We start from the raw sequence: 26,537 nt of genomic DNA, 5'->3' as shown, positions 1-26,537 counted from the left end.
AATTCTAGTTTGCTCAGGACAGTAGTAACAGGAGAAATCATTACTTTATATACAAAAGACATAGCAGCAGAAGGATTTTCCAGTAAAAGGTCAGGATGAGAAGTTTGCATGGTTACATCATGAGTGTTTCCAAAGGCTCAGCTGTGACTGGGATCCAGCTAAGGCAGAGTGTCCTATTCCATCCCTAGCAACACTCTTTATCAAACTAAGCACACAAAATATTCTAGTGTATCTGATTATACCTTTGCTGAAGTATCATGTACTAGCTGTGTTTTGAAAGTGTATTCCAATATACTCTTTTCCTTTGCCCAGGGGCACGTTTTTAGCCTTCAGAGACATTTATGTATTATTTTACTTGGGAGGAGCAGCAGCTGATGAAGGAGATTGCTGTCTGCTTTGCTCTAACTTCAGCCTATCCCTATGGCAAAGCTGATATCAGATAAATAGAACTGGAAATCACCTGGTTGCTTTTAAAAAGAACCCTCTGTGAGCTGTTCCTAGCACTTCCCTTCTGACCTTGATAGGCAAATAAACCAAAGAACACCAGATTTTTCCTAGAACAAAAGAAATAACTTATTGGTTCAGAGATCTCACTTTGGCCTTTTTTTTTCACAGCATTGCCTCCCAGGTGTGATGAAGCTGCTGGTCTTTGATGACCATTACAACCTCTTTTACCAGCCTCAAGGTGATGGTGCTAAAAAGCAGTTTAGCGGAGGTAATGCTTACACAATTCTGGAGACCAAATGATTCCCATGAGCCAGGAAATCAGCAAGAGACCTTGGGAAACAGCAGTCACCTGCAGAGGCTTTAAATCCAACACTAAGAAAAGCTTGGCTTTATCTTCAAGAAAATGTGGCAAGCTGGGGACTAAGCAATTATGCCTGAAGGACAGGAAGTTCCTGGATTCACTTTTCATCTGCCTGATAGTGTGGATTTCCCACCCATGTCTGCTACTGACAAAGCTTCTTAGCAGCACCCTGTGAAAAACAAACCTGTGCTACTGACAAGCTCCCATACTAGCTCATTCCCCAGTGTATCCATCAACAACATTCTGTGGAAAGTAGAAGGAAGCCAGGACTGTGGCAAAAGACCAGAGGAGCAAGAGTTTCCTCTCTGGAAGCACACATCCATGTCTATGCTGGGCTGCTCTCCTGCAGCTGAAGGTGACTCCACATGGTGATCAACCCTCCTGAACAGCAGTGCTGTAAGTGACTGGAAAAGCAGCATTTCCCTCAACTCTGGGAGCAGGCAAACCCCTTGGCATTCCTGAAGGGCAGGTGCTGGGAATTCTTCTGGAGTGGGTACCATACTTGTTTGGTAGAGTCTAGGGCTAAGAGATTGCATTAAGCATGTTTATCTCTCTCTTTCGGCAAAAATATTTGCTTCCTTTTATTCCCATCAGTAGGGATGAGAAGGGAAAGTGGGATGCTTCCACTACACCTTTGGTAGCAAAAAGAATGCAATAAAGAAGGGAATGAGAGGTGACTGAAGAGGAACAGGGCATCCAAAGGAGGAATACTGGTAAGAGGCAAAAACCAGAGAGATGATGACTACAAAAGTAGTGACAGCTCTGGAAAGGGAACCCTGTGCTAAAATTTGAGTTTGTTACATCGATTAAGCTTTCTTAGACCCTGGAAGTGCTTGTAATGTTAAGTTTTTCCTGGTATGTGTGAAACAAAAAGCTTCCAAAAGTAGAATACCAGAATTAAGCCTGAACTGCTTTGGACAAGATGTCAAAAGAAGTCCCTTTCCTTCCTTATACTGTGTGCCTCTGCTAGGATGTAAAGAAACAGGCAAAAGTGTGAATAAAATATGCATCAAGGCTGCTCCTGGCCTCACAAAAAACATGAAGTGAGTGTGGAGTGAGGTTAGATCCTTTTTCACTCTTTCCACTTCATTCCTTATATTTCTTGAATACAGTAAAGGAAAGCTAGGATGTTTCAAAAGTAGCAGCCAGAAATGACCCATCATCACCCAGCTAATGAAACTGGAGGGTCTGTCAAGCTGCACGAGGAGCAGTGTACTTTTAGCCAGTTTGCTATAACTGCATTCTGCAGAAATCAGACTGGAGTGATAGTTGATATTCCTCCCATCACTTTGTTTCTTAAAACTGCTGTTTCCATGGCAAATATACAGACTTGGATTTCTACAATCACACTCTTATGCCGCTTTTCTTGTAGGTATGCATTTCATGGGAAAATATGTCTTCTCCCTGCAAGCAGCTCAGTCTGGAGTGAGAGTCATAGATCCTTAAAAGGACAGTGAGAACCCATTTGCTTATGTCTAAGGAGGATGAACGTTGTGTAAGTTATGCTAAGAACAAGGCTTTATGGATCCAATCAAGATAAAAAGCTGCATGGGATTTCCTAAGACTGCAGGAGTTCTGCTCATGATGTTTTGTTTTTCTGCATTTTGCTCTTCTGAGACATCTCTGGGTCAATTTCATTTTAGTCATTTTATACACAGAATTCCTTTTCCCATTTTTCCAGCAGTGAGGCCCCAGCATTGCAACTGGTAGCACACAGCCATTAGGTTCTTCCATTACTCATGAGCTATGGCCTGCTGCCAAACTCTGCCTGGGACATTTGGAAAGGCTTAGTGGGATAGAAACCTAAAAGGGAAGGTGATAATACATCTGTAGACATTTCAGTACACATAAATTTAAGTTTATGGATAATTCTGTCTCCTAATTTTTGCTGCTGTGCTTGAAATTTGTCCAGGTTTGGTTGGATACATGACTGGAGCTTGTTGCTGTTCATAGTTCATAGGGTGAGTGTATGAAATGCACATGGATAAAAATGTCGGTCTCTAGCTTTTGTAGCGACCATGGTGTTCTAATTCAGTAGGATAAGAAATTTGGTTTTCTGGGTGTTTCCCAGCTGGCATCTCAGTGGTTTGGAGTGTACTGTGTAGGATATGGTAGTGTCTTATTTCCCTCAGATATGACTGTGGGGTAAGCTGACTCACAGAACAAAACCAGTTCTTGTCAAGTATCTCCAAAGACTGGAGCAGTCTGGGGGCAGACAGTTTTGTCCAAGATTTGCAAGTGGGTTTACAAATGAATAGGTTTGGTAGAAGAGCTAAGGATGTGGAATATCTATACAAGAGAATAACCTGATTTGCAATGACTGGCTGGAGCCAATTTCCAACACTGATTTAACCTGCTCAGTTTCTCTTATAGAATTGCTTCATCATGTTGTTCTCCTTTTCACCATTCTTAAAGAGGTACTTGGGGATTTATGGTCCTTTAGACCTCATTTGAAGGTAGGGCAAATTTTCTCCAGATTGACCAATGATTATGTTTTAATTTTCCAGTCAAAAAATGGTATATAAGCATGGGAGAAGCCAAGGATTTGTCAGAAAAGAGATTCCAAACCAGCTCAAATTTACTCTTCAATGTTGCCTTTAACACAAGTATTTCAAATTATGCTATTCACCAGACTTAAAACCTCACATTTAGCTACTCTGTGGATTGCTACTATATGAAGCTACATTTTGTTTTCCTGAAAAACTCGATAATAGGCAAAACAAATCTACATTAAAGGCTTCTCAAAATCCTCGGACTGTGCAACAGAAAAATGTTGATCCAAGCTCTAGGAATGAGCCCTCTGCTATTTACAAAGCAGCTTTTTCTATCATACAGAAAATAAATTTGAGAGAGTTTTCTCTGGCTCACATGATTAATTCTATTCCTAGAAAATTAGTTAGCAGCCTTGACATGCCCTGGGAGAAAAACAAAAGGAAGGCAACATGAGCTTCTGTGTGTAATCTTCTATTTGAGCAAATGTAGATTATTTGTAGTGACTAATTTTTCCCTTGGAACAAAAAAGTGAAGGAGGGTTGAGTAATGTGTGATGCAACGGTTGCCACAGCTGGGAGTTTAGAGCTGGACTGGAGCCTGAAGTGGCTTCATTTAGAAAATAGTTTTGAGAGCAAGTACTAAATCTAAATATATGCATGTGTTCTCATGTCTAGCAGCCATGACACAGTAAGTGCCAAATGAGAGCTTGGGTTGGAAAGGTGTTTGAAGGATTTCTTACCTGGACCAGTAAGAGGAAGACTGGAGATTAAGACACAGGGGGTCAGAGCAGGCAATAAAGGCCACCAGCAAATTATTCCAATTGGAAGAGCTGGAAAACCTTGTACCAAGTGTATAAGCATGATTTCTTCCTTCCCAAATTGCCTTCTTTGGCAGGAGCTTTAAAGCACAGGGAAAGGATTGTATCAGCAAACCCATGACTTAGCATTGGTCAATCATTAGAAAGAAGATACAAATAGGTTTCTTTTTTTCTTTTTTTTTTTTTTTAAGGAAAGCAGCCTATATATGTTATATACTAATTCTCTGCTCTCTTCCCACTAGAACTGGTTATAGCCAGTTCTAGTGGGAAGAGAGCAAAGAATTAGTATATAACACATGCTAAGCTCACAAATGAAGGTGTAACATGGTATCACAGACCAAAGGAAAAAGAGCAGAACGTAGATGCTCTTATCAAATATAATATCAATCTCAGCCACCAGTCCTGGTTTGAGAAGGGGGAATCAATATCCCATTCCTCCCAGGGAGGAGATGCTGACTGTGCTCTAACTCCCTGCCCATGGCCTGAAGGTATCAGCCTTCATACCCAGAGGGGCAGTGCAAGGGTGAGCACAATATCAGAGAAAAGGGATATGTTTTAGGAAGTCTGTGTAAATGTAATTTTTAACTGTATTTCATTTGAACTATGTAAGTAACATTGTAACTGCAACAAAAATAATTATTTCAGTCCATGACTTGGACTTTCATTAAACTAAAAATAAGCTGTTGGTTTTGCATTTAAGGTGTGTTCCCCTTTTTGCTCATGAATTTGGAGTATCATGGTGGAGGATTCAGGCAGTATGATCTTTAATATGGATGCATCAAACTGCAGAGCAGAATCTGTACTGTGAGTAGCAGAGGAAAACCCACCAGTGTGTGTTGCAGTCCAGGACAAGCCTTGCCAGTAACCTGGGCCACTAACTAGGGATGTTTCCAATAACTGGAGGGGGAGTTTCACTGGATTAATTTCTGTAAAAAACCTCACTGTCAATGACAGGCAATTCTGGTGAAAAGACAAAGAAAATGTAATAGAATGGGGCAGGCCAGGCTGTGCCTGCCTTCCTGTGAAGCTCCATGGTTCCATAAAATGGGTTGTATGGTTTGCTGGGAAATACAGACTGCACAAATTTATGAGGCACAGTAAAATGAAATGATTGATAGCTTATTCCTCGCTTTTCAAGCTGCTTGAACTGAGCAACACATTTTCCTGTCATGTGGTGGGCTGGGGCCTAAGATGAGTGCTTATGTTTGCATGCAAGCTGTGCTTACCCTCTGCAGCAATAAAATTTTCTTTATGAGCCCCAATTTCCATTTCTACATGTTTCCAGTTGTTTTGCCACTGCCAGCTACATTTACTGAGTTTGAAACAGCCCTAACTGATAAATTTGTGAGTCAGAGGGGGGAAAATACAGCTTTAGCTTGGGATGGTGGCAGTTACTGTGCAAGAAAATATGTATATTTAGTGCAGCAGCCTAAAGCCTTCCTAAAGCCACTAAGCAAGGCATTGTAGGGTACATATAAGATTATGGGAACACCTGACTGAAGGTGCATCATGGTGCTGACATGTTAACCCACAGTGGCAAGCAGGTAATAAATCTATTTAACAGACAGAATCTGTGTATGCTCCCTTTAGTGTGCATCACCATTCAGCCTCACTCTTGTCTAGATCAAGTGTGGGGTGGCAGAGAATCATGGCTGCTCCATCCTGCGTGCTGGATCTCCTTCTTAGGGCCACCAGAAAAGTAGTGGAGAGGCTGGGAGGTGACTAGAGACCCTCTTTTCTGGGTTGACCAGGTTATATTTCCATGGGTTTTTCCCCCATTTTGCATTGTGACTTTATGTTGGTAAAAGCGCAATGAACAGTCTGTTTACTCAAAGAGAAGAAGAAGGATTCTGAGATTCTCAAGGGGAATCTCAAAAGGACGAGTTGCTCAGTATTACTGGTATGTTCCCAAGGGAATTTTGAACTCACCCTCAGCTATGAGAATAGCTATGAGGTTCTGTACATGGGAGGCCAGCCAAAGGATGAAGAGGTTGAAGGCTCAGTTAGACCAATCAGAAAAGTTGAAAGGTCAACCCCCTCTATTACACCCACTTCCAAGAGGAAGAAAGATGTAAAAAAAAAAAGAAAAAAAAGAAAAAAAGAAAGTAAAAAGAAAAAGAAAGATGAAGTTGTAGGGGATTTCCTTTCTAAGAGGGCCCAATAAGCCAACCTGGCCCAACCCATGGGAGCATCTGCTGCCGCCTTGGGACCTGAGTCAAGGATGACACCAAGAAAATTCCTAGCCTTGTGCAGCCCTCAGAGTACCCCAATATTGATCTCCTACACAGGGGACAATGAAATGCCAACATGCAGTCCAAGTGCCAGCAAAACAGGACTTCAGGGCCTTGGGACATTTGGAAAGGAACAAGTGGCACAAGTTATATTCTCTTCCAGATTTCCAGTGGAAGGCAGCAACACTGGAAGAAACAGATGGGCTGAGTCTGTTAATACCCAGCTAAATGGGTGGTCAGTATTTTGGAGATTTTGACAGTGGAATGGCCTGCATAGCACCAGGCATGCTGGCATCAGATGGGAGTCACCTTTCTCAGCAAGAGAGGACAGTTTTTGCTCAGGAACCAGCAGGAATTGGCAGAGCTTTAACTATGTGTGCAAGGGGAGTGACAGATATGGCACACAACAACGTCAGGGCTGTTCCTGGGGTGATATGCAAAGGTTAGAGGGACAGGGTGCCAGAGAGACCCTCTGCCAGGGACTCTGCAATGTGAGAGCTACACTGGAGCACTCTTCCACTCTTACAGAGATGAGTCAGGCATTCCTGAGGTATAGAACCAAAAGGGAAACAAAAAATGCCAACAGGGAAACACCGGGGAAATAAGGGAATTAAGGGGTGCTTCTCTAAAAAGGTGACACAGCCAGCAGCTCAGCTGAGGCGTCCTTACACTAAAGCATGAAGCACAGGAACCAACAGGAGGAAATTGTTGTATTCAGCAATACAGGAGGAAGTTAATGACATTTGTTTTTGTAATCTGTGCTTTTCTTGCAAGATGCTCAGAAACATTTAAAGACTTCAACTCAGTAAGTAGAAAAGGGTCAGGTATATACCTCAACTATACAATCTTGAGGCACACTTCCTGCCATAAATGCAACTTCCATACAAATTCATGGAAATGACATTGAAGACAAAAATCTCAATCTAATGTCTTATAGGTGTAGAGAAGAAATTGTCAAAAAAAGAAAAAAAAAAAGCATAGAAAATATTTTGGGTTATGGTTGGGTTGGTTTTACCCTCCCTGTTTAAACCTTGAAACACATTTCAAATGGATTGTAAATCTATTATTTTTTTACTTGATAGAGTGTGTTTGAACTTGTACTTCAAAAAAGGTTAAGTCCTTTCTTTGATTGAAACCTTAACAAGTTTGAAGCATAACTTTTACAAGTAATATCATTGCAAGACATTTTCATGTGATGACTTGGGGGAACTGATTTGCCAGAAAAGGATTACTAGCACAGAACATGTGCACATGATACTGAAGGAAAATCTAACATCCATGAAACAAGTTACATCCTCAAAGTGCATTTATGATAGACGTTAAGGAAAACTTAGTATTACAACAATTTAAAAGTCCTAGAGACAGTAATTTATAGAAAATGTATAAAGTATGATCAGTAATGTCAGGACTCTTGCCTATAAATTGAGCATTAAATATATGTGAAGTCTGGCTTGCTGCTGAGCATGCTTCAAATTTAAGAACATGCTGATATACACCATTAAATTGAGGAGTCTGAACTACCAGTATTCCCATACAGAGAAATTATTTCATATAGGCAGATCACCATAAAAATAATTACTGGAACATAAAAATTTTTAAGCCTTAAGGATGTATCCTATTGAAGTATACTGTGGACTTTGGTGAGACTTTTACATGTATAATCATTGAGAATCTTGTTGCTTTAACTGAATTTTGAAGAGTTGAATTTTTAAAAAAATATAAAAAATCTGCAGTCCTCCATTGAAACTAGCACCATGTTAACATAGAATGTGACAGAATCTTTTCTTAGGAGGAAATTGAGTACTTATTAGTTCTGCTTTGGTGTTCAATAGCTTAAACAAGAAGTTATCCTTTTTGATCTTGATTGGGGTAAATTTAAAAAGAAAAACCCACACAATCTGGCAGAAGAGTTGTTTGCTATCTGACAATTTCAATTACTGTGGGAAAACCAGGACACAGGAATATACAAATTCTGTGTAATATTTGATTTCCAGCATAATTTTTCAGTGAATATTCAGAGTGGAAAAGTAAGTGGAAGAAGGAGGCACTTCAGATGAAGATGTAACTTGAGAGGCACATATACTGGTTGTTAAGGTAACAGAAGAAGCAACCCACAGAAATTTTCATCAAAGACTAATTCTCACTGAGCTCAACACATCCTGGCTGCCTAGAGAGTTCAGTATCTAAAAACTGGAAAGAATATAGCAAAAGAAAACACAAAAACACATTAGAGATGTGTTCATCCTTTGGAGGAAACACTTGATGAATCTGCTTGAGTTACTGAACCTCTTCTTCAACCACAACATAATGACATGCTCTTCATTCTCCCCTGTGTGAGTCTAAAAGAGAGAGAGACAAAATTGTAACTCACAAAGTATAACAGGCTAGGGGAGCTAGTGGCACAGCAGACAATCTCAGAGAAACACATGTAGAGTTGAGCTTCTAATGTTAATGGCTGCTCACATGTTTAGAAGAAAGTCTGGAAGATTGCAAACCACACTTATAGCCATTCAACCAAAATTAAGTGTACTGGTTTGTCTGGGATAAAGTTAAATTTCTTCACAATAGCTTGTATAAGGATAGGTTTTGGATTTGTGCTGGAAACAGGGCTGATTATACAGGGATGTTTTAGTTATTTCTGAGCAGCTCTTACACAGCATCAAGGCCTTTTCTGCCCCTCACACACCCCAAAGAGGCTGGGGCTGCATGAGGAGTTGGGAGGGGACACACTGGCACAGCAGAACACAACAGACCCAAAGGGTACTCCATACCATATGGTGCCATGTTCTGCAATAAAATCTTGGGAAAGAAGAAGGGAGAGGGTACATTCCTAATTATGGCATTTCACTCTCCAAGTACCCATAACATGTGATGGAGCCCTGCTTTCCTTGAAAATGGCTGAACACCTGCTTGTAGATGGGAGCTAGTGAATGAATTCCTTAGTGTGTTTTGCTTGTTTGTGCAGCTTTTCCTTTACCCATTAAAGTGTCTTTATTCCAACCCACACATTTTTGTACTTTTACCCTTCCGATTCTTCCCCCATCCCACTGTGGGGGAGTGAGTGGCTGCACAGTGATAAGCTGATCACCAATCTTTAACCACAGAACAAGGCAAAGCTTGGCAAGACTAAACATGCAGGAAGCATGCAAGCTGAAGTATTGATGTACTCTATAAATGAGAGTCACTAAGATTTTTTTAGAAGCTGTAGCAACACAGACAAGGCAGCTAAGCCTGTGAAGGCAGCATATACCCTTGGCTAGAGAGGTCTCTTCTGTTTCCATGCATTACTTCTACTGGGAGCTGTACATCACACTGAGCTTCTCAGCAGAGCTGAGTTATGCTATTACAGCCTCTCAGAACAATCTCACTTTCCTCCAGCAGACTGAGGTCTTCCTACATGAGCCTATGCAGACATGTTGAGAGAAACACATTTGATCCTCACCACATTTTCAACTAGAAGAAATAAGCCTGTCTTTGTGGACATATACAGATAGGGTTTTATTGTAAGAAATATCTTTCTCTCTCCTTACAATTGCAAAGGAATACTGCAACAGGATCCTTCTGATCTATTGATTAACACTATTCTGCTGTTTCTGCAATGAATACTAAATGCATTCCTCCCTTCTTTCAAGCAGTTCTGGTGCTTACAGTTTTCTCCCTCTGTCATATGTAGGCTGTCTGTCTGAAATCTGTAATCACAACAGCAGATGAAAAAAGTCTCAAACAGACTGTGCCCCTAGCATTTGGGTCAATGCTCAATGCTAAAATGTCATTTGCTTTCTACATGCTTGGACCATCACCATCTTCAGCACAGGATTTCAGTTCAATATCTGAGGTATGAAGTATGTCCAGATTTACAAGGGTGCATGACACAGCTGCGTCTCTCCAACAAAGCTCTGTCTGAACAGGGTGTGACATTTAAATGAACAAATATTTTGGATGTCAAGATAGCTTAAGAGGGTGATGAGAAATGGCCTAAGACTGGATCAGGAAGACTTCCTAGAAGGCAAGAAGAGATTGTAACCTCTTTGGTGGAGTGGTAAGGGAGGAAAGGTCCTATGGCAGGGCCACACAGCACCACCTGCAGCCAAAGCCTACAGCTCACAGAGCTTGTGGAATGGCACTGAAGAGCAGAGAGCAGCTCCCTGGCTTCAGGTGGGCCTGAAGGACTTTTCCAGGACCAAAGGAAAACATGCAGGGCTTGCTTGCTGCAAGATGATGAGCTGGTCTGGGAGCAAAAGCTGCTGCCAGAACAGGGCAATGTGGGACAAAGGTATAAATATTTTTATTTTCATTTGAGCTAATTAGTTGGTCTGATCTAATCTGATTTCACTAGAAAATATGGTTTATTTTATAAATACCTAGCTGTTTGAATGTTTTGATCTTTTGAGACAGGGACAAGATAGATTCACCTCTCGTGGCTTTGACTGACTCAGCACCTATACACAAAGTTAGTTCTGTGGTGCCTGTGAGGAATCAGTCTTCCACAGAGCTGGTCTAAATGGTAGCCCAAATCAGACAGGTAAAGTCAAACGGAGATCACTGAAGTAAGAAATAGGAGAGGGTTGTTTTCGGTGACTACACACTAGATATTTCAAAACCGCAAAACTGTAACATGGTGATGAAAAGATACTGGATGGGAGCAACACAGCTGACTTATGAAAAATGTTAGAGACTGAAAAGGCTGTTCTCAGGCTGAGATGGCTTAATGAAGTGTCAAGGTCTCATTTTCTCATTCATGCTGCTAGTACTTTGCAGCACAGATGACCCCTGCAGAGTAAATGCTATATTACTCACAACAGACAGCAGTAGCAGTGACTGAAACACAACTTTTTAAAATCACTAAATGAATATATAATACACAACATTTCTTTAAGGTGTTCAGCACAAAGATTTTAAGTGAAGAACATTCAAGTTCATTTAGGAAATTGAATGTTCATTTCAAATGCATGTAATGAAACATATTTCAAGTTGAAACTCAACTTTGCTGATGATTGGCAATGCCTTTCTTCACCAGAGCATTCTGATTAGTCATAGAATAATGAAATTTGCATTTGAGTCATGGATCGCAAGAGGAAATTCTGATTTATGCCCATTTCAAGTAGCTCTGAAAGAGTTTAATTTTTGGAGGAAACTACATAAGCACCTGGTAACATGGTTATGAGGATGCCAGCAGAAAATATTATTGATGAGTATGTACCACTAGTACAAAGAATTTACTGCTACAGAAATGTCAAATTCTCATTTCACAGGGCAGTTAGTACCTAGAAAGGCAGTGATCTGTGATTATGGGTTACTGTGAAAGGTTCACCTGTTTCATTCTCACTACTTCTGAAATTCTTCATCTGTGATTTATTCCCCTATTGGTGTCTTGTCGTGAAACCAAGATAATAAGCCCCTCTGAGCCAAAAAAATTGTCTGATCATGGCTATAAAAGATCAAACCCTGTGGGGCATTCATCAGCAGGTATGAGTGAAGTGATTGCCAAAATATATTGATAGGGGAAAAGAATTTCATTTGTAAATATTTTGAATACTTCGTGTAGATTGGTACCATGAGAAGAAGGTAAATTTCTGAGACACTGATTCTGCACAAATTCTACATCTATATTTCAAAACACAAAAGGAAATCTTCACAGATGAAAAGTCATTGTCCAGAAATCTCTACTTAGCTCACTGACAACCTGCAATTTCTTTCTGGACAAACCCCTCATTGAGATACCTGTTACATGACTTGTGAGGGTTCCTCAGGGTGAGAGAGATAGACGAGAATCTTGCTTCATGATCAGAAGGCTGGATTTATTAATTTATGATATATATTACATTCTGACTATACTAATAGAAATAGAGAGAGAAGTTGCAGAAGCTGCTAAGCTAAGAATAGAATAGGAATAGAATCCATAACAAAGTTCTGTGTCCAGCAGAAAGCAAGGACAAACTCTCCTGTGAGTGGTTAGCAAATCCAAACACTCACAGAAGACCAATCACAGATGCACCTGTTACATTCCATAGCAGCAAATAATAATTGTTTACATTTTCCTTCTGGGGCCTCAGCTTCCCAGAAGAGGAAAATTCCTAAAAGAAAGGATTTTTACAAAAGATGTCTGTGACAAGATACCTACACAAATTTCACTTGGGTTTGACTGTGGCCTTTAATTTTGACCACTGTCACCCTGTTTGCTGCTTAGTCGTCCCTTTGTCCCTTACCTAACTGCCTTGTCTCTTACTGAAATGATGTTTTGAGTGTTTTTCTCCTGCCTCTTTGGCATCGCTGCAAATGTGAATGCTTCAAACTGCCTGTGAATTGAAACAAATTGGAGAGCATAACAGAAATTAAATGTTTCTAGGGTAGGTCTTTTTTTCCAAGATCTGAGCTTGAGGCTGTAACTGAAATGGTAATTTAAATTAAATTTGCAAGTACATTTATTCTGTGTGTGATTACGAGGAGAAGTAATTTTTCCCTATTGTCTACATTGCCCAAGCCTGAGTATACATCCCCTTGTGAAGAAATCTGAAATGGCTCCCCACAGTTATTCCATGCCCTGCTCACTGTTCCATATAGATAAATATTAATAGCCCAGAGTGTTGCCTTAAAATTAAGAATTTTAGATCAAGAAAAGTTCCTCTATGGTTTGTGGCAATTCAAACATCAACAAGAAGGTTGCCTGTGGGTTGGAGATTGCAGTGGAATAGGATTCCAATAACTGATTCCATATAATAAATAAAGGAACCAAAGAAACCAGAACAGATAATACTGTGCTTATAGTGATATTTCCTTTGCTATTTTTGGTTCCCCTGAGTCAATCTCTGGTTTAATGTCAGCATGAATGGGAATTGAATTGGACCAGTGGCTGGTGTAACACAAAAAGTGCTGGCAGCTGATAATGGTGTTATGAGTTTATGGTGATTGGACTGGCACCAGCAAAAATATCCAAGGGACAACTTGGCTGGGAAGCTAGAACATAGGAATCAGAGAAATGAGAAGAGAATCATGTGTTGCCAGATAAGACTTTAGGTTTTCCCTGTGGATTAATACCTGAATGAAAACCACCACTTTTCCTTTATGCGATGTCTTCTTTCCTTTAGGAATTACAGAAAGAAGACAGTTTGATAGAATGAAATATGCTCCTGTTTGGGTTTTCCACCTGTTCAAACAGTTTTTTGGTAACCAACTGTAGTATCTAATTAAAGCTGCTGCCTTCCTGGTGCACCCCTTGAGAAATGCTGCCATGCAGGTAATTAATGTGCTGTGCCTGCCCTGGCTCAGATGCCTGTGTTTGCAGCAGGCTACTTTAGAACATGCTGCCTTATCTTTAACCTTGGAGACATCTGGTGCTGGCTTCTCAATCAAACAGAACTTGGGACACGACAGGCATCAGACCTGACTCTGGCTTGGTGATTTCCACTTTTTTAGCATTAGTATTTTCAGTTATATGAGGTGCTGATAGCACACTGCATCACATGTGAGGAAGGTGATTGTTTCTTTCAGGTAAAATCAATTTATTGGTGCTATGCAACTTGACCTGCTCAGTCTGAAGAAAAGGAGACTGAGGTGAAACCTCATCACAGTCTACAACTTTCTTATGATGGGAAGAGCAGGGGTCCAACACTGATCTCTTATCTGTGGTGACCTGTGATAGGACTGAGGGAATGGTCTGAACTCTAACAGGGAGATTTAGGCTGGATATTAGGGAAAAGGGTCTTCACCCAGAGAGGGGCTGGGCACTGGAACAGGCTCTCCAGGGAAGTGGTCACAGCACCAAGCTTGACGGAGTTCAAGAAGCCTTTAGACAATGTTCTCAGGCACATGGTGGGACTCTTGGGGATATTCCTGTGCAGGGCTAAGAGAAGGACTCAATGAGGTTCCTTCCAACTCAGCATATTCAGTAATTCTGTGGGAAACATCTTAAAGAATAATCAGCACTGATTTTGCCAGGCACCCTTAGGTCGGCCTTGTCTGACCTACTGGCTGTCTCTGAGTAGGAACATGCTGCCAGATGGCTTCCTTGGCACTCAAGATACTGCTTTTCAGAGCAAAGCTTTGCTAAAGGTTCCAGGTGCAACAACAGAGTTTCTGTGCCCTTCAGGACTGAATTTCTAGCCCAGAGAGGTTAATTAATTAAATTAATTAATGAAATGTTACCATTGTTTATGAAAGCTGTGATGGCTCTGTAACTTCACCATTGACTGCAAGTGAAGGAGAGGTAAAGGTCTGGCAGGCTCTGCCTGTAGCAGAGGTGTTATAAAGCTGTGAGACCCTTCTGTCTGGTGTCAAGATCAGTATAGCTGAGCTGAAATCAACCAGATGAGAAACATACATCAGTCTTCCTGTAGATCTGTCACAGTTATATTTTCTGGAAAAATCCCACTGTCTAGGATTCTTCTCCTGGGAAGCTGAGAAGCCTCAGAGGAAAAGGACAAAAATATTATCTCATTGCTTCTCTGTTTTGCTCATATGGAATGTGTTTGGAGCTCGTTTATCCAACTGATGATTGTTTCATTGGTTTAATGTGAATTGTTTTGACTTATTGGCCAATCATGGCCAAGCTGTGTCAGGGTTCTGGAAAGAGTAATGAGTTTTCATTATTATCTTTTTAGCCTTCTGTAAGTATTATTTAGTATAATTTAGTATAGTATTCTTTAATATAATATGGTATCTTAAAATAATAAATTAGCCTTCTAAGAACATGGAGTCAGATGCATCATTCCTTCCTTCATCTGGGAACCCTGCAATTACAATATACATCTGTGTGTGTAGGCGTGTACATTCCTCCAAGTACGCCAATACAATATCTAGATGTCATATATGTCTGTATAAATTAATCAGTTCCATCTGTATCCCTTGGCAATGGCTGCATGACAGTCGACATACAATAGCCCAGCCCATATTAAGCACCCAGAACTATATCTATCAAAACAGTCCACAAACAGAAACTTTGCAATGGAACTGCTGCATAATAACACATACTAATTTTAAATTAATAAACCAAATACTTCCTCTGGGAAATTAACTCTGATATGAGTTGCATCTTGATTGAATGAAGGCTTTAATACATGTGCTTACCTTTCAGTTGGGTAAACATTATGGGAACACCATGCATGCTCTGGAATGTTAAATTACAACACTTATGAGCATGATAAGAAAAAGATAATGGTTTGCTAAATCTCAGGCTTGCCTATAGGCAAAGGTCTTCTTCACCTTTTTTTTTTTTTTTAATTGAACATATTTTTGAGTTCTCAGAAAGGAGCTTTGTTACAGCATGGTCTGTAATGACAGCAGTTCACAGAGGGAGCTGGGTGGGAATAGAAATGCAAATATTGTGATGCAAGAGTCCAGGAAACTGATCTGAACTCCCAGTTGCCTCTAAAGCAATCCACATAGTAAACTGTTCTGTAAGAAATCAAAACACTGCACTATATGTGCATAAAGTGTTCACAGTTTCTCACATGTATTTATTCAATTAATACCATTTCAGATTAGCTGCCATCAGTAGAAGGGCCTTGAATTGGAGTAACAAATGTTAACTATGAACACAGTGCCCTAAGCCAGCTCCCCTTCATACTGCAGCTTCCAGGTGTTCAAAGGAACCTGTCCTTGGTTCTGTGGTAACACAGGGAGCCTGTGTGAGTCAGTAACCCAAAACCAGTAAATGCAGATCAATTTTAGTAGATGTACTTGATCACTAGCAACTAAACCAATAAGTTAACCTGCAAGGCAAGATAAAGTAAAGAAGATTTTAGTACCACTTAATTGATTTTTGCTCTAGATGCTCATGTGAAGTAAACAGTGCCATTAAATAAAGATTTGTTTTAAATGTGATCAGTGGGCAATCTGTTTGCTACTATCCTTTCTTCAGACAGAAAAGGCTTCAGGGGAGAACTTACTGTGATACTAATAGTACTGAAGATACAAGCTAAAAAAAGCCCCAGCCAGCTGTTGTAGACAATGTGGTTTAAATAGCAATTGCCTTGGAGATACAATGTCCATTCTCTACCATATTTAATTCTGGTTTCCTAAGTCCCATTCATTTTCAGAATGAAGAATTTCTTGTGTCAACATTTGTACTCTGTTTTTTTCTTACTGTGCCTCTTATCCAATGATTTGGAATTTAACAGCTGCTTAGTTTGAATACTACAGCTGAAATTTTAAGCTTTATTTCTGCTGTGGCAACTGATCCCTCTTGCTTTTACCCCTCTTGCTTTTACCTCTCTATTTCTAGCTGCATGATTTTGCTAAAGGACAAGCTGTTACTTTGTTTAACAGCAGAACATAATGCCTGCCTTTGATAAACATAAGGCAAAAAAAGAATGCTTACAAAACCTAGGAGTTGCAAATATCTGAGCTCTTCTTCGTAAAGTTTTCAGAAACAGAGCCATAAATGCACAAGGTTGTTTATCATACTGGATTATCTGTTTCTCCTAACATAAATAAATACAATAGGTATATCCAGATTTATATCAGCATAATAAAAAGCAATATGAAATGCGTATTTCATACTCATAGTCACTGGAAAAACATGCTGGAAAAACAAAAGCCTTCTTTAAATCTAGAAGATAATACTTACATAAGGAGTGCAAGATTGACTTCAATTCTAATTTGGGGTCTAAGTTTACTACTCAGGATAGTAGAGAACGACTGACAAAGGTCTTCAATGAGCCAATTTACATACTAAGATACATAAATTGGGCCAGTTAACATGTGCAAAAATTTTATTTTATTTACTGTCTGGAACTGTACCTATTGTCCTCTCCCCAAAATAGGAAGAAAATAGAAAAACCACAACTAGCTGTTGCACTACTAACTACAGATGTGCTGCACAGGATGAATGAGGTGAGGTTCCTTATGTAATTTAATTTCTGGGCTTTTTTTAAAGCTTTTCTGGAGGGCAGAATTATGAGAAAATTATTTGTGTTGCTAGTCTGAACATTCTTACACAAAGAAGTAAAATCTGTTGCCTAATGCTTGGTTGATTAAAAATACTAGTAGAATGGAGCAAAAGAAAGTTTACCAAACAATACAGAAATATTACTTACAAAGAAACCTGACAAGAATAAGACCCTGCACTGCATGTTCAGCATGAAAACAAAACCAGGGATGCATCAGCTATCTGCAAGGGACGATGGATGCAAGATGCTCCTTGCAGCTCACAACCTTGTATCTCATCTATGCCGTGTTCTGTTTCTCCTTTTGGAGTGCAAAAAAACCCAAGCTGTTTCTGTAAGTCTTGCAGGACTTGAATTGATGTACTGAAGCTGAAGGTCCATCTGTTCTAGTGCCTTGTCTCCCACTGGTCTTGGCTTTTCATGCCTAAATTCTGTGACCAAAATAGAGAAGTTTGGTAGGTTTCCCTTTCTGGGGAGAAAGTGACTTCTCTGCCTGAGTTTAAGATTCGGGTGGCAGTGGCCTTGGATTGTGTGGTGGAGGATGCCAGCAGCAGTGTAAGGGTTGGGCAAGTCTGGTCCTACTGCTCTTCATTGGGGATGAAAATTCTCGTGTGTGTGCAATTGAGTTAAGACTCAAATTACACCTACAAGAGCACCTCCCGTGCTTGAAATGAGCTGGGATCATGAATCTTGTGAGAACGGTGACATTGAGCTGCAGTCATTCAGGGTTGAAGACTAGGAAGTAGATGAAAAAGAATTAGAAGCTGGGGGAGATTCTCTAAGGCTTTGGCGAAGTGACTCAGGGCTGTGCCGCATCAACAGCCTCCGTACACTCCTAAGACGAGGCGCTCCAGCCTTCGGAGGGAGTGGTGACTGTGCGGAGTCCCAGCGGGACCCGGTCGCCCGGCACGCCTTCTACCCTCGCTTCTCCCTCGGTGTGCGCCCAGCAAACAGGTGCTCCGAGTTAATCACGCCTCCCACCTCCCCGCCGCGGAGGCCGTGATAGGGTGGGCATAGCAGGGGGCTGCACACCCAACCGGAGCAGGAGCCGCCGCTCCTCCCTGCCGCGGCGCATCCTCCCGCCCCCCGCCTGCGGGGCTGCCGCCGGGGTGGTGCCAGCAGAGCCGGCCGGCTCCGCGCCTCGGCATGTGCTGAGCAGGGGCCGCTCCGCGCCTCGCCCGCAGCGCGCCCGTCCGGAGCCCGCCCGTCCGGAGCCCGCCCGCCCGCTCGGAACAACGGGTGCTCGGCGGTGGCGGAGGAGCCGGCGGTGAGTGCGGGCAGGGCGGGGCCGCTCGGGGCGGGCTGGGTGTGTGTGTGTGTGTGTGTGTGTGTGTGTGTGTGTGTGTGTGTGTGTGTGTGTCTGCACGGAATGATAGGTGTGTGTCTCTGATACCAGCGACAGCTGGATAGAGGTACCCTGTTGAACGTTCCGTGCGGGCAGGGGAAGGAGGAGAAGCCGGGCGCCGTGTCCGCCCTGTGCCGACGGCGTGTCCGCGGGAGCCCGGCGGTGCCCATATGGTCGCGCCGCTCTGCTTTCCTCGGTAGATGCCTCGCTGTGTGCATGTATTCGTATGTTTGTGCATGTATAGCTACATATGAGCCTGCATATACATGGGCGCGACGCCCTGCTCCCTCTGCAGGTGTTATTGGGGTGTGTTATTGGATCCAGGTGCCCCCGCAGCTGGTCGCGGCGCTGCCCCGGGGACGGCCCTTGGGACCCCGCCGCTGGACGAGCCCGAGGGTGCTGCGGGCCGGCGCTGTGTGTGTGTGTGCGCGAGGCTCGCAGCCCCTCCGCCATCCCCGGGCCGCAGGTACCGTGGGCAGGCTGGCTGGAGCGCGAACGCTGCGCTGCCTGCCTTCGCACGCTCGTCACGAGTTAGTGGAAAGCTGCGACAGCCCAGATGCCTTCCTAGACATTCATTCCTCCTACTCAGCCTCTGGAGAAGGAGAGAAGATAACAGGCAGCACTTCTGTCTGTGTGGGTGGAGGAAGAGAAAGGACTACTGATAATGGATTTGTTGAAGGGACACTGATTCTGGGTTTTAATTACTATTTCATTGGTTTCACCGTAGCCCTGGGTTGTATAGCTGCCAGAGGACACTCCTGGAAGCTTTAGTGCAATGCTTTTTAAATCCTGTGTTCTTGCTTTTGCTTTTTAGTAAAATATTTTCTCATTTGTGATACATGCAAGAAACCCATTCAGGGAAACACGGTTTCCAAAAGAATGATGTGGACTGTGTGTAAAATGCTGGACTAATGGAAATGCAGCAGTTTTTATTTTATCCAGACCTGAGTTGTAATGGCATTTTCTTACAAGTGAGCATTTGTCATTTATGAGAGGTTTTGGTTTTCTGTTTGGTCTGTTTGTTTGTTTGTTTGTTTGTTTGTTTTAAGCTGCTGATGTTTATTTAAGTTGGCTTTTTTCTCTGGATGAGAGGTGGAGTATCATCAAACCACAGGAATAGATCTTGCATTCAGCACATGAACATTGCTGTCCTTTGGGAGAAATGATGGCCTGATAGGCAAGAAAGGTACTTCTCTCAATGGAAGCATCCTTCAATCAGACTGGCATTATTGGCAACCTCTCCATAGGATTCTGTGGAAATAGGATATCTGTTTCATACTGCTATACAATTTGGGGGCATAAGTAATATAATTTTAAAATAATTGTGATCCCATTCAGTTGGAATATTTTTTCCCCCTTTCTGGGATAAAAAGCTGGAAAAACCTTACTGAAAGTGTGTACTGTTTGTTTGTTTTTTTCTCTAGAGCTGTGTGAAGAAAGTCTTCAGCCATGGATGTGTTCATGAAAGGGCTTTCCAAGGCAAAGGAAGGAGTCGTAGCAGCAGCAGAAAAGACCAAGCAGGGTGTGGCAGAGGCAGCGGGAAAGACGAAAGAGGGAGTCCTCTATGTGGGTAGGTGGGCAGCAGAGAGCACTCTGCTGGCTGGTGCACCCCAGCATTCACAGCTGGATCCTCATCAGGCCCTTTCTTCTGCAGAAAAAAAATATGTAATTGCTCGTAGGAGACCATTGCAAAAGAAACAAGAGGAGATTTGTGCCTTCCTGAGCTCTGGTTCCTTGAAGCCAGTGCCTTACAGCACGGGTCGTTGGGTGACACTCCATGCAAGAGGTTTGCCAGATCAAGGCTGAAGGGGTGGTTGGTGCAGTAAAAATAAAGATGAAAAAAATGTAAAAGCTGGAGGTGAAGGTAGCTTCACAACATTCTTCGAAGCGTGTGGGACTTGAACAGTCAGATTTCAGGAGAAGACACTTGAGAGGTTAGCTCAGGAGTTGAGTAGTAGACATGCAGACTGCTTGGTATGTTGATGGTAACATGTTATATGACCAAGTGTCATCTGAAATTATCATCATGTTCTGTAATTACCATTGCAAATTCATGGCAAATATTTTCCACCACTTCTCAAGTAGGAGCCTCTGCAGTTAATGAGGTAGGGCAGGTAGACCCCAAGGTAGCAAAGCAGTTGTTAGTGTCTTATTCTAGGCCAAACAAGTCTTGCACAGAGCCTGGGATAAAATTATTTTCAAATTCCTGAGTGGTACTTTGATGCAGGATAGTCATCTTCATTTAGCAAGTGTTGGGCTTTAGAAGCGTGTCTTGCAAATGCTGTCATGAAAAATTCACAGAAAAGCAATCTGCCAAGACTATGAGTAAGTGGTTATTTATAAAAAAATGATTATGGATCTGTTTCTCTTATTCATCAAATAAAACTAGTCTATAAAAGAATGGAAGGGGAAGAGATACCCTTTTCTGTGGGTAGTTTCTGTTCTGTTGATTTTGTAGCAGGTCAGTTCTGTAATGGGCACTGTGTGTACTGAGGGAGATGTGCTCACATAACAGAGAGAAGTTAAACAGAGCTGAAAACCAGAGGCATTTCTTTTCAATGGGAGTACTGAGGTCTCTGGTATTCCAGTGCCTTTTTTGGATTCCCTCTTGCAGCCTAGTGCCAGTCTGTAAGAAATTATTTCTGCTCCAGATAGTGTGGACTACTCATTTGGAATATACTTCCCTCCCTTTTAAGCCATAGCAAAGCTCAGTGCTCTTGCCAACAGGGATGGCATTCATTTTGAACACTAATTGTAGGATGATTCTATTTTAAAATGAGCATCTGCTCATTTTCAAGACAGCAAAATAGATGTTCTTCCACTGTATATTGTGCTTGATGTTGGAATTATTTTCCAGAGGTAGGACTTTCTTTTATTCTGTTTTCTTGTAGCCCTGGCCATGCTTCTGGGGTCATTGATTTCTTTGTATTAGAAACCTGCATTGTGTGCTAAATTAATCTTTGTTTCTGACCTGTTCTCCGGACCATAATAACATTTGAACCTAGTTGTGTTCCCAAAGGCAACAAATTTCCTGTTGTCTTCAGAGACGCTTTTGCTGAGGTTGAACTTTGGAGGGCAGGCTTGCGATTTTGTGCAAGAATTTTAAGTAATTACTGGGGACAGCAGAGTCATGAGCTGTGGTGGGGACCTGTGTATGTGACTGTGGTAATGGTGGGGGATCCTTCTCCCACCAGGTGCCTCCTTTTCAGGAGGCAAGGGCTATGTGCAGTTTGTGCAGGCAAAAGAGCCTTTGGTTGGAAGCTCTGCCAGCTTGTGCCCAGCTGTGTGCTTTCCCATACAGGCAGGAAGTCTCAACAAGTTCAAATAGGGAAAGGAGGAGCTGGGTGTTTCTCTCTACTTCCCAAGCAGAGGTGTCTCTTCCCCTGTGCAGCATGAGCAGAGGCCAGTGGGATCATCTTTGGTTCTGCAGGCTGATAATGACTGCAGTGGCAAAGGTGGTGAAGCCCCTCTATGAGCAGAGGAGAGGAGCAGCACAATTCATTAGAGCTCGTGGGGACTTCTCACTCCCTTTTTCTATAGTTGGGTTTTCAGATTTGAGATTCACAGCCAGATTTTACTGTGAAAGCTGCCTGACATCTTGCAAAAAAGAACCTAACAACACTGGGCTGAGTGGGACCTGTTAATCATTTTCAGTTTCATAACATTCAGCCTCCAATTGCTGCTGGAGAATTAAGAAGATGCAGAGTTTTTGGTCCAGATCCCCTAGGTGATGTGGCTTCCCACTGAAATCAGTGCAATTCAAGTAAATCTGGACCTTTCTGTCCAAGCTGCTCTTAACTATTATGTGGAAGACTATAACCTAATTCTACCTGGTAAGAGTTCTATTAGCAACAGCTGCTATTTGGGATGAAATGTAGTAATTGTAATTCTTTTATTATTGTTTTAGTTTTAGCATTTTTTTGGCACAAAGAAAATTTCTCTTAGCCAAGGGAGAAACTTAGAGCTGTGTAGGAGAGCAGTGTATTGGAGGACTGAGGTTAGTTGTTTTTTTTCCCTGTCCATGCTGAACTCTCTACTTCATTCCCTCGGTCCACTGTCTGGCCTCCTTTAAAGTACCCAAGATCCCTTTTATACAGTCTACAATGGTTTTTAGGCTTTCAGGTATTGGGGGTTTTTTCCCCTTAAATTTCTCTGCCAATGGACTTCAGCATTGGCTGACTGAAATTGGTGGTGCTCTAACTCATTCAAGCACCGCATCAGGACCTTACTTGATGTGAAAAAATGGCCTGGTCATTGTTTAGAAAGAAGGACTAAGGCTCAGCAGTCCTGTGTATGCTGTAGGTATAAAACTGCATCTTTCTGTAGCCTTGAAGAGCTTTTAGTGTGAAGCAGAGAGGAAGTGAGTGGCAGTACTTGATCCCCACTCGCTTTGAAGCCAGAACTGAGTAAGGAGGATGTGCTCACACACCCTTGGCAATGCAGTGTTCATGAAGTCTGCTGAGCTTCTGTGTGCTTCCAGGGAGCTGGAGTTTCTACTCAGTCGACTCTTGAGTGCATGTTGAATGTTCAGGAATGGAAGTTTACAGTCTGGTTGTTTTTGTTGTGTCATAAGCTCACAGAACAAAGGAATAGTTTATTAGCAGCAGTGTGGCTGACAGTTGTTTACTACTCCTTGTGCTGGCACGTGGCCTTAGAGTAGAGCAGAGCAGTCATGACCTATTTGGCAAAGCCGCCCAAATTCCTCCACTCTTTTCATAATGGTTCTTATTTTCCTTTGGTGGTAGAAAAGCCAGCAGAGTAATTGAGGAACTCAGTGTTGGTCTGGTGGAATAATGGCTTCAGGACTTGGAAGCAAACATTTTCCTTAAATGTAGATTGCCCCTTCCTCTAATTTGGGTTTATATCTCCCAGTCTGTAACCTGCTCTGACTAAGCAATGTCAGTCTGTTGGTCTCTCAAATAGTCCAGAAATGAGTGTATTTGCAAACTGCTGATACATTCCTTGGTTCTGGCGCAGTGACAACAATGATAATAAGTCATGAAGAGACCCTATGGTATTTTTTATAATTGGAAAAAACCCCAAAATTGAGTTGAGTGTTCTCCCTCCCCTCACACAGATGTCTACTACAGCTAGGAAAAGTAGCATTACCACGTACTACTATTGCTTCTTGATTTAGGTTAGAGTCCTGTTCCTTGGTCTTTGTTATCCCTACTCTGATTCCTCTCTTCCTGGATATGCAGGGTATAGTGAGCAAGACTGTTGGTGTTTTGGGAATGCCAGGATGAAAGACAGCTAGTTTATCCTGGAACCAGTGTGGACAACCAGCTTTCCTTCATGGCTAGCCAAAAGTCATCCTACTGAACTCAAGTGTTGTTATTTATAGGCCTTTTTTGGCAGCTCCTAATGTGCTTCTAGATGCTGTTGTAGCTGCCATGGCAGGATCAGCTTCTTGCATGTAAGTGTGCAGCAGTGGGGCAAGTGCTCTTGTGCTCTAACATATGCTGTAGGCTCTGGAATGCCAGCCAGCTGGCTGTTTGCCAATTAATGGATCTGGCTATACATACCCCTGTTCCATATGGGTCTGTGAGCTGAGCTTTCTTTAAAGAAAAGTCTGTCTTCCACTAAAGAGAGCAGCATTTCTGTGTGAGTTGTGGTTATAGCAGTTTTGTCTGGGCAAGTAAGAAGTAAGAGTCTACTTGGAATAGGTGCCTCTGGAGAAGTGTGCATTACACAGGTCCCCAGGGAATTCTGTCATGCCATCCATCCCTTTCTGGCCTTAGGGAACTGGCTGCTTGCTAATTCACAGGTTGCTGTGTCTTTAATGTCTTGGCTTGCAAAGAGTCTGTTCAAAAACATGAACAAGATGTTGGCCAGGTCTAACAATGCCTTCAAAAGCATTGATATTGAGTATTCCAGTAGACATACTGTAAGCCTGCAGTGGTGTTTAGTTGGTAGAAGTCAGCAGGACCATCATCTGCTTGAATTCCAGGCTTTGCTTCTTCAGGTCTCATGGTGGTACAAAATTGAGCACCAAATTCCTAAAACAGATCCTTAGGTGTGAACTGTTTACAATGAAACACTTCAACTCTTGTTCAATGGTAAATATTTTTCAGTGAGAGAAAACCAACTTTTTTTAATGATAAATTTGGAATAAAGAGGGGAAAAAGACTTCTCAGCTGTTTAACCTCATCGTTAGCTAAAGCAACATTTCATTTTACTTGCTGCAGTATTTTTTTCCCTTGTCTAGAATAATCATGGATGATTATTCTACTCTTGCCCGTGGGTAAGAGAGCCTTTTCAATCTTGTAATCAATCTAATAGTGCCAGAACTACATGGCTAAAGTTGCATAAATTTGCACTAGTAGCAAGTGGCACATATTGATCAATGAGCTTATATTGTGTTTCGGTGTTTAACTGTATTGCTGCAAAGAATTTTGGACAAAAAGTTGCTTTTTTCCCTAATATTTTTCTGCTCATGCATTTTCTTCTGTTATAATTTGAAGTCAGAAGTATAAATTATAATGTCTCAAATACTGAATGACAGCAAAAAAAATTGCGTTACAAATAAGGTCATTTTTGTGTTGGTAAGAAAAATAAAATGTCTCCTATCTCTGGCACACTAGGTAAGATGATTAACTAGGAGCCATAAACTCTGTTAATTGCACATTGTTAAGCATCATAGTCCACAGATGGATACTAATGCCTGAAATGTAGCCAAATTATGGAACCTGACAAGGGCAAGTAGAGGGCTGGTAGGGAAAAAGACATCCAGTTATGTTTGAAACAGTAGTATGTGCTAATTAGTTTAAAGAACAGTTGTTCTTTACTGATGGCTTTGCCTCTTCCCTTAGACTGAATTTCTTAATAACCTTGGAAGACATTGTGTGCAATGATATGCGGTCTGCAGGTAATCACTCTTCATCATCTCTGTAGTCTTTATCAATACTTAAGAATATGCATTTTCAACCTAATATTTTTCTTTGTTTAGGTTCCAGGACCAAGGAAGGAGTTGTTCATGGTGTTACAACAGGTAAGATAATTACCTCTTGATTTCAGCTTCTTTGCCTCATGAGATTAACCAGCCATTTAGCTGTTAAAAATTGAGGGGTTTTGAGAGCACTATAATTTATGAAAGATGGAAAAGCATAGGAAAATTGAGAGATCTGGTTGGGTGGAAAGACTGAATGGAAATGCCTTACAGGAAAGAAACAAATTTCAGAGTTTTGATTTGAATTTGTCACAGTTGTGAGTGTTTTGAATTTTTTTTTTAACTGACTAATCTCTCAGTAGCAAGAGCACTGTCAAACTTGGAATTAAATGCCAGGCATGTATCTTCACAATAGCATTTCTACACCAAGAAAGAGTAAATTTGCATTTTAAATTGATTTGCAGGGATCATTTTAGGTATGAACAGAAACCAGTAACCAATAATTTGTTTTAAGGGGCAAAATGAATGGCAAGGCCTTTATATCTACAGAGTGCAGAAAAGCCTTAGTTGACCATAGGGCATTGAATAAAATGTATAATTTTCTGCTGTAGACTGTGGGAGTTCTGAAGATGTGAAGAGATGGTATGGTCAATAAATGTGTTTTTCCCCTAATAAATTCAGAAACAAATAAGATCATAGAAAAGGATTTATTTTTCCTCAGTGTGCAGCCAGTCTCTCATTCAGCTCCCATGTCAGTGTATCATTGTCCTCACAAGGCAAAGGATAAACGCTGGTAAGTAAACAAATGTCAGTACTTAATACACAACCCACATAAATGGTTGAAAAATAGTATTTCTAGTAACAAAACAGAACAGAATATTGAGGGTAGTCCTTCAGAGCTTAGGCTGGGCATGTGTGCTGTTGTTACGAGATTTGAAATCTCAGCTCATTAGACCTCAATTAAGAGAAAATATTCAGAGGGACCATAGCTATGACCAGTAGAGGATTGCAGTAGAATGAGATTTGGGACACCTACATCCAATATCATCAGAGATGTGGGAGCAGCAGCTG

At 41.6% G+C, this 26,537-nt stretch overlaps 1 protein-coding gene across 2 annotated transcripts in view; it reads left to right on the top strand.

Annotated features, from left to right (window-relative positions):
* Nucleotides 1–18,115: 18,115 nt before the first annotated feature.
* The window catches only part of SNCA (synuclein alpha), a 62,316-nt gene continuing 53,894 nt past the window's right edge, over nucleotides 18,116–26,537 (top strand). Inside the window, exons 1-4 of one of the 2 annotated variants that reach the window (XM_005485370.2) lie at nucleotides 18,116–18,499; nucleotides 18,629–18,773; nucleotides 20,002–20,147; nucleotides 25,527–25,568. In XM_005485370.2, the coding sequence (XP_005485427.1) occupies nucleotides 20,027–20,147; nucleotides 25,527–25,568 (163 nt within the window). In that variant the 5' untranslated portion in view covers nucleotides 18,116–18,499; nucleotides 18,629–18,773; nucleotides 20,002–20,026. The remainder of the gene's footprint in view (nucleotides 18,500–18,628; nucleotides 18,774–20,001; nucleotides 20,148–25,526; nucleotides 25,569–26,537) is intronic. The other variant, XM_005485369.2, reaches the window with a different exon arrangement.

The sequence above is a fragment of the Zonotrichia albicollis genome, chromosome 5 (assembly GCF_047830755.1).
Source record: "Zonotrichia albicollis isolate bZonAlb1 chromosome 5, bZonAlb1.hap1, whole genome shotgun sequence".
NCBI classification, from domain to species: Eukaryota; Metazoa; Chordata; class Aves; order Passeriformes; family Passerellidae; genus Zonotrichia; species Zonotrichia albicollis.
The sequence above is the reverse complement of the archived record's forward strand: the minus strand, read 5'-3'. Positions and strand labels throughout refer to the sequence as shown.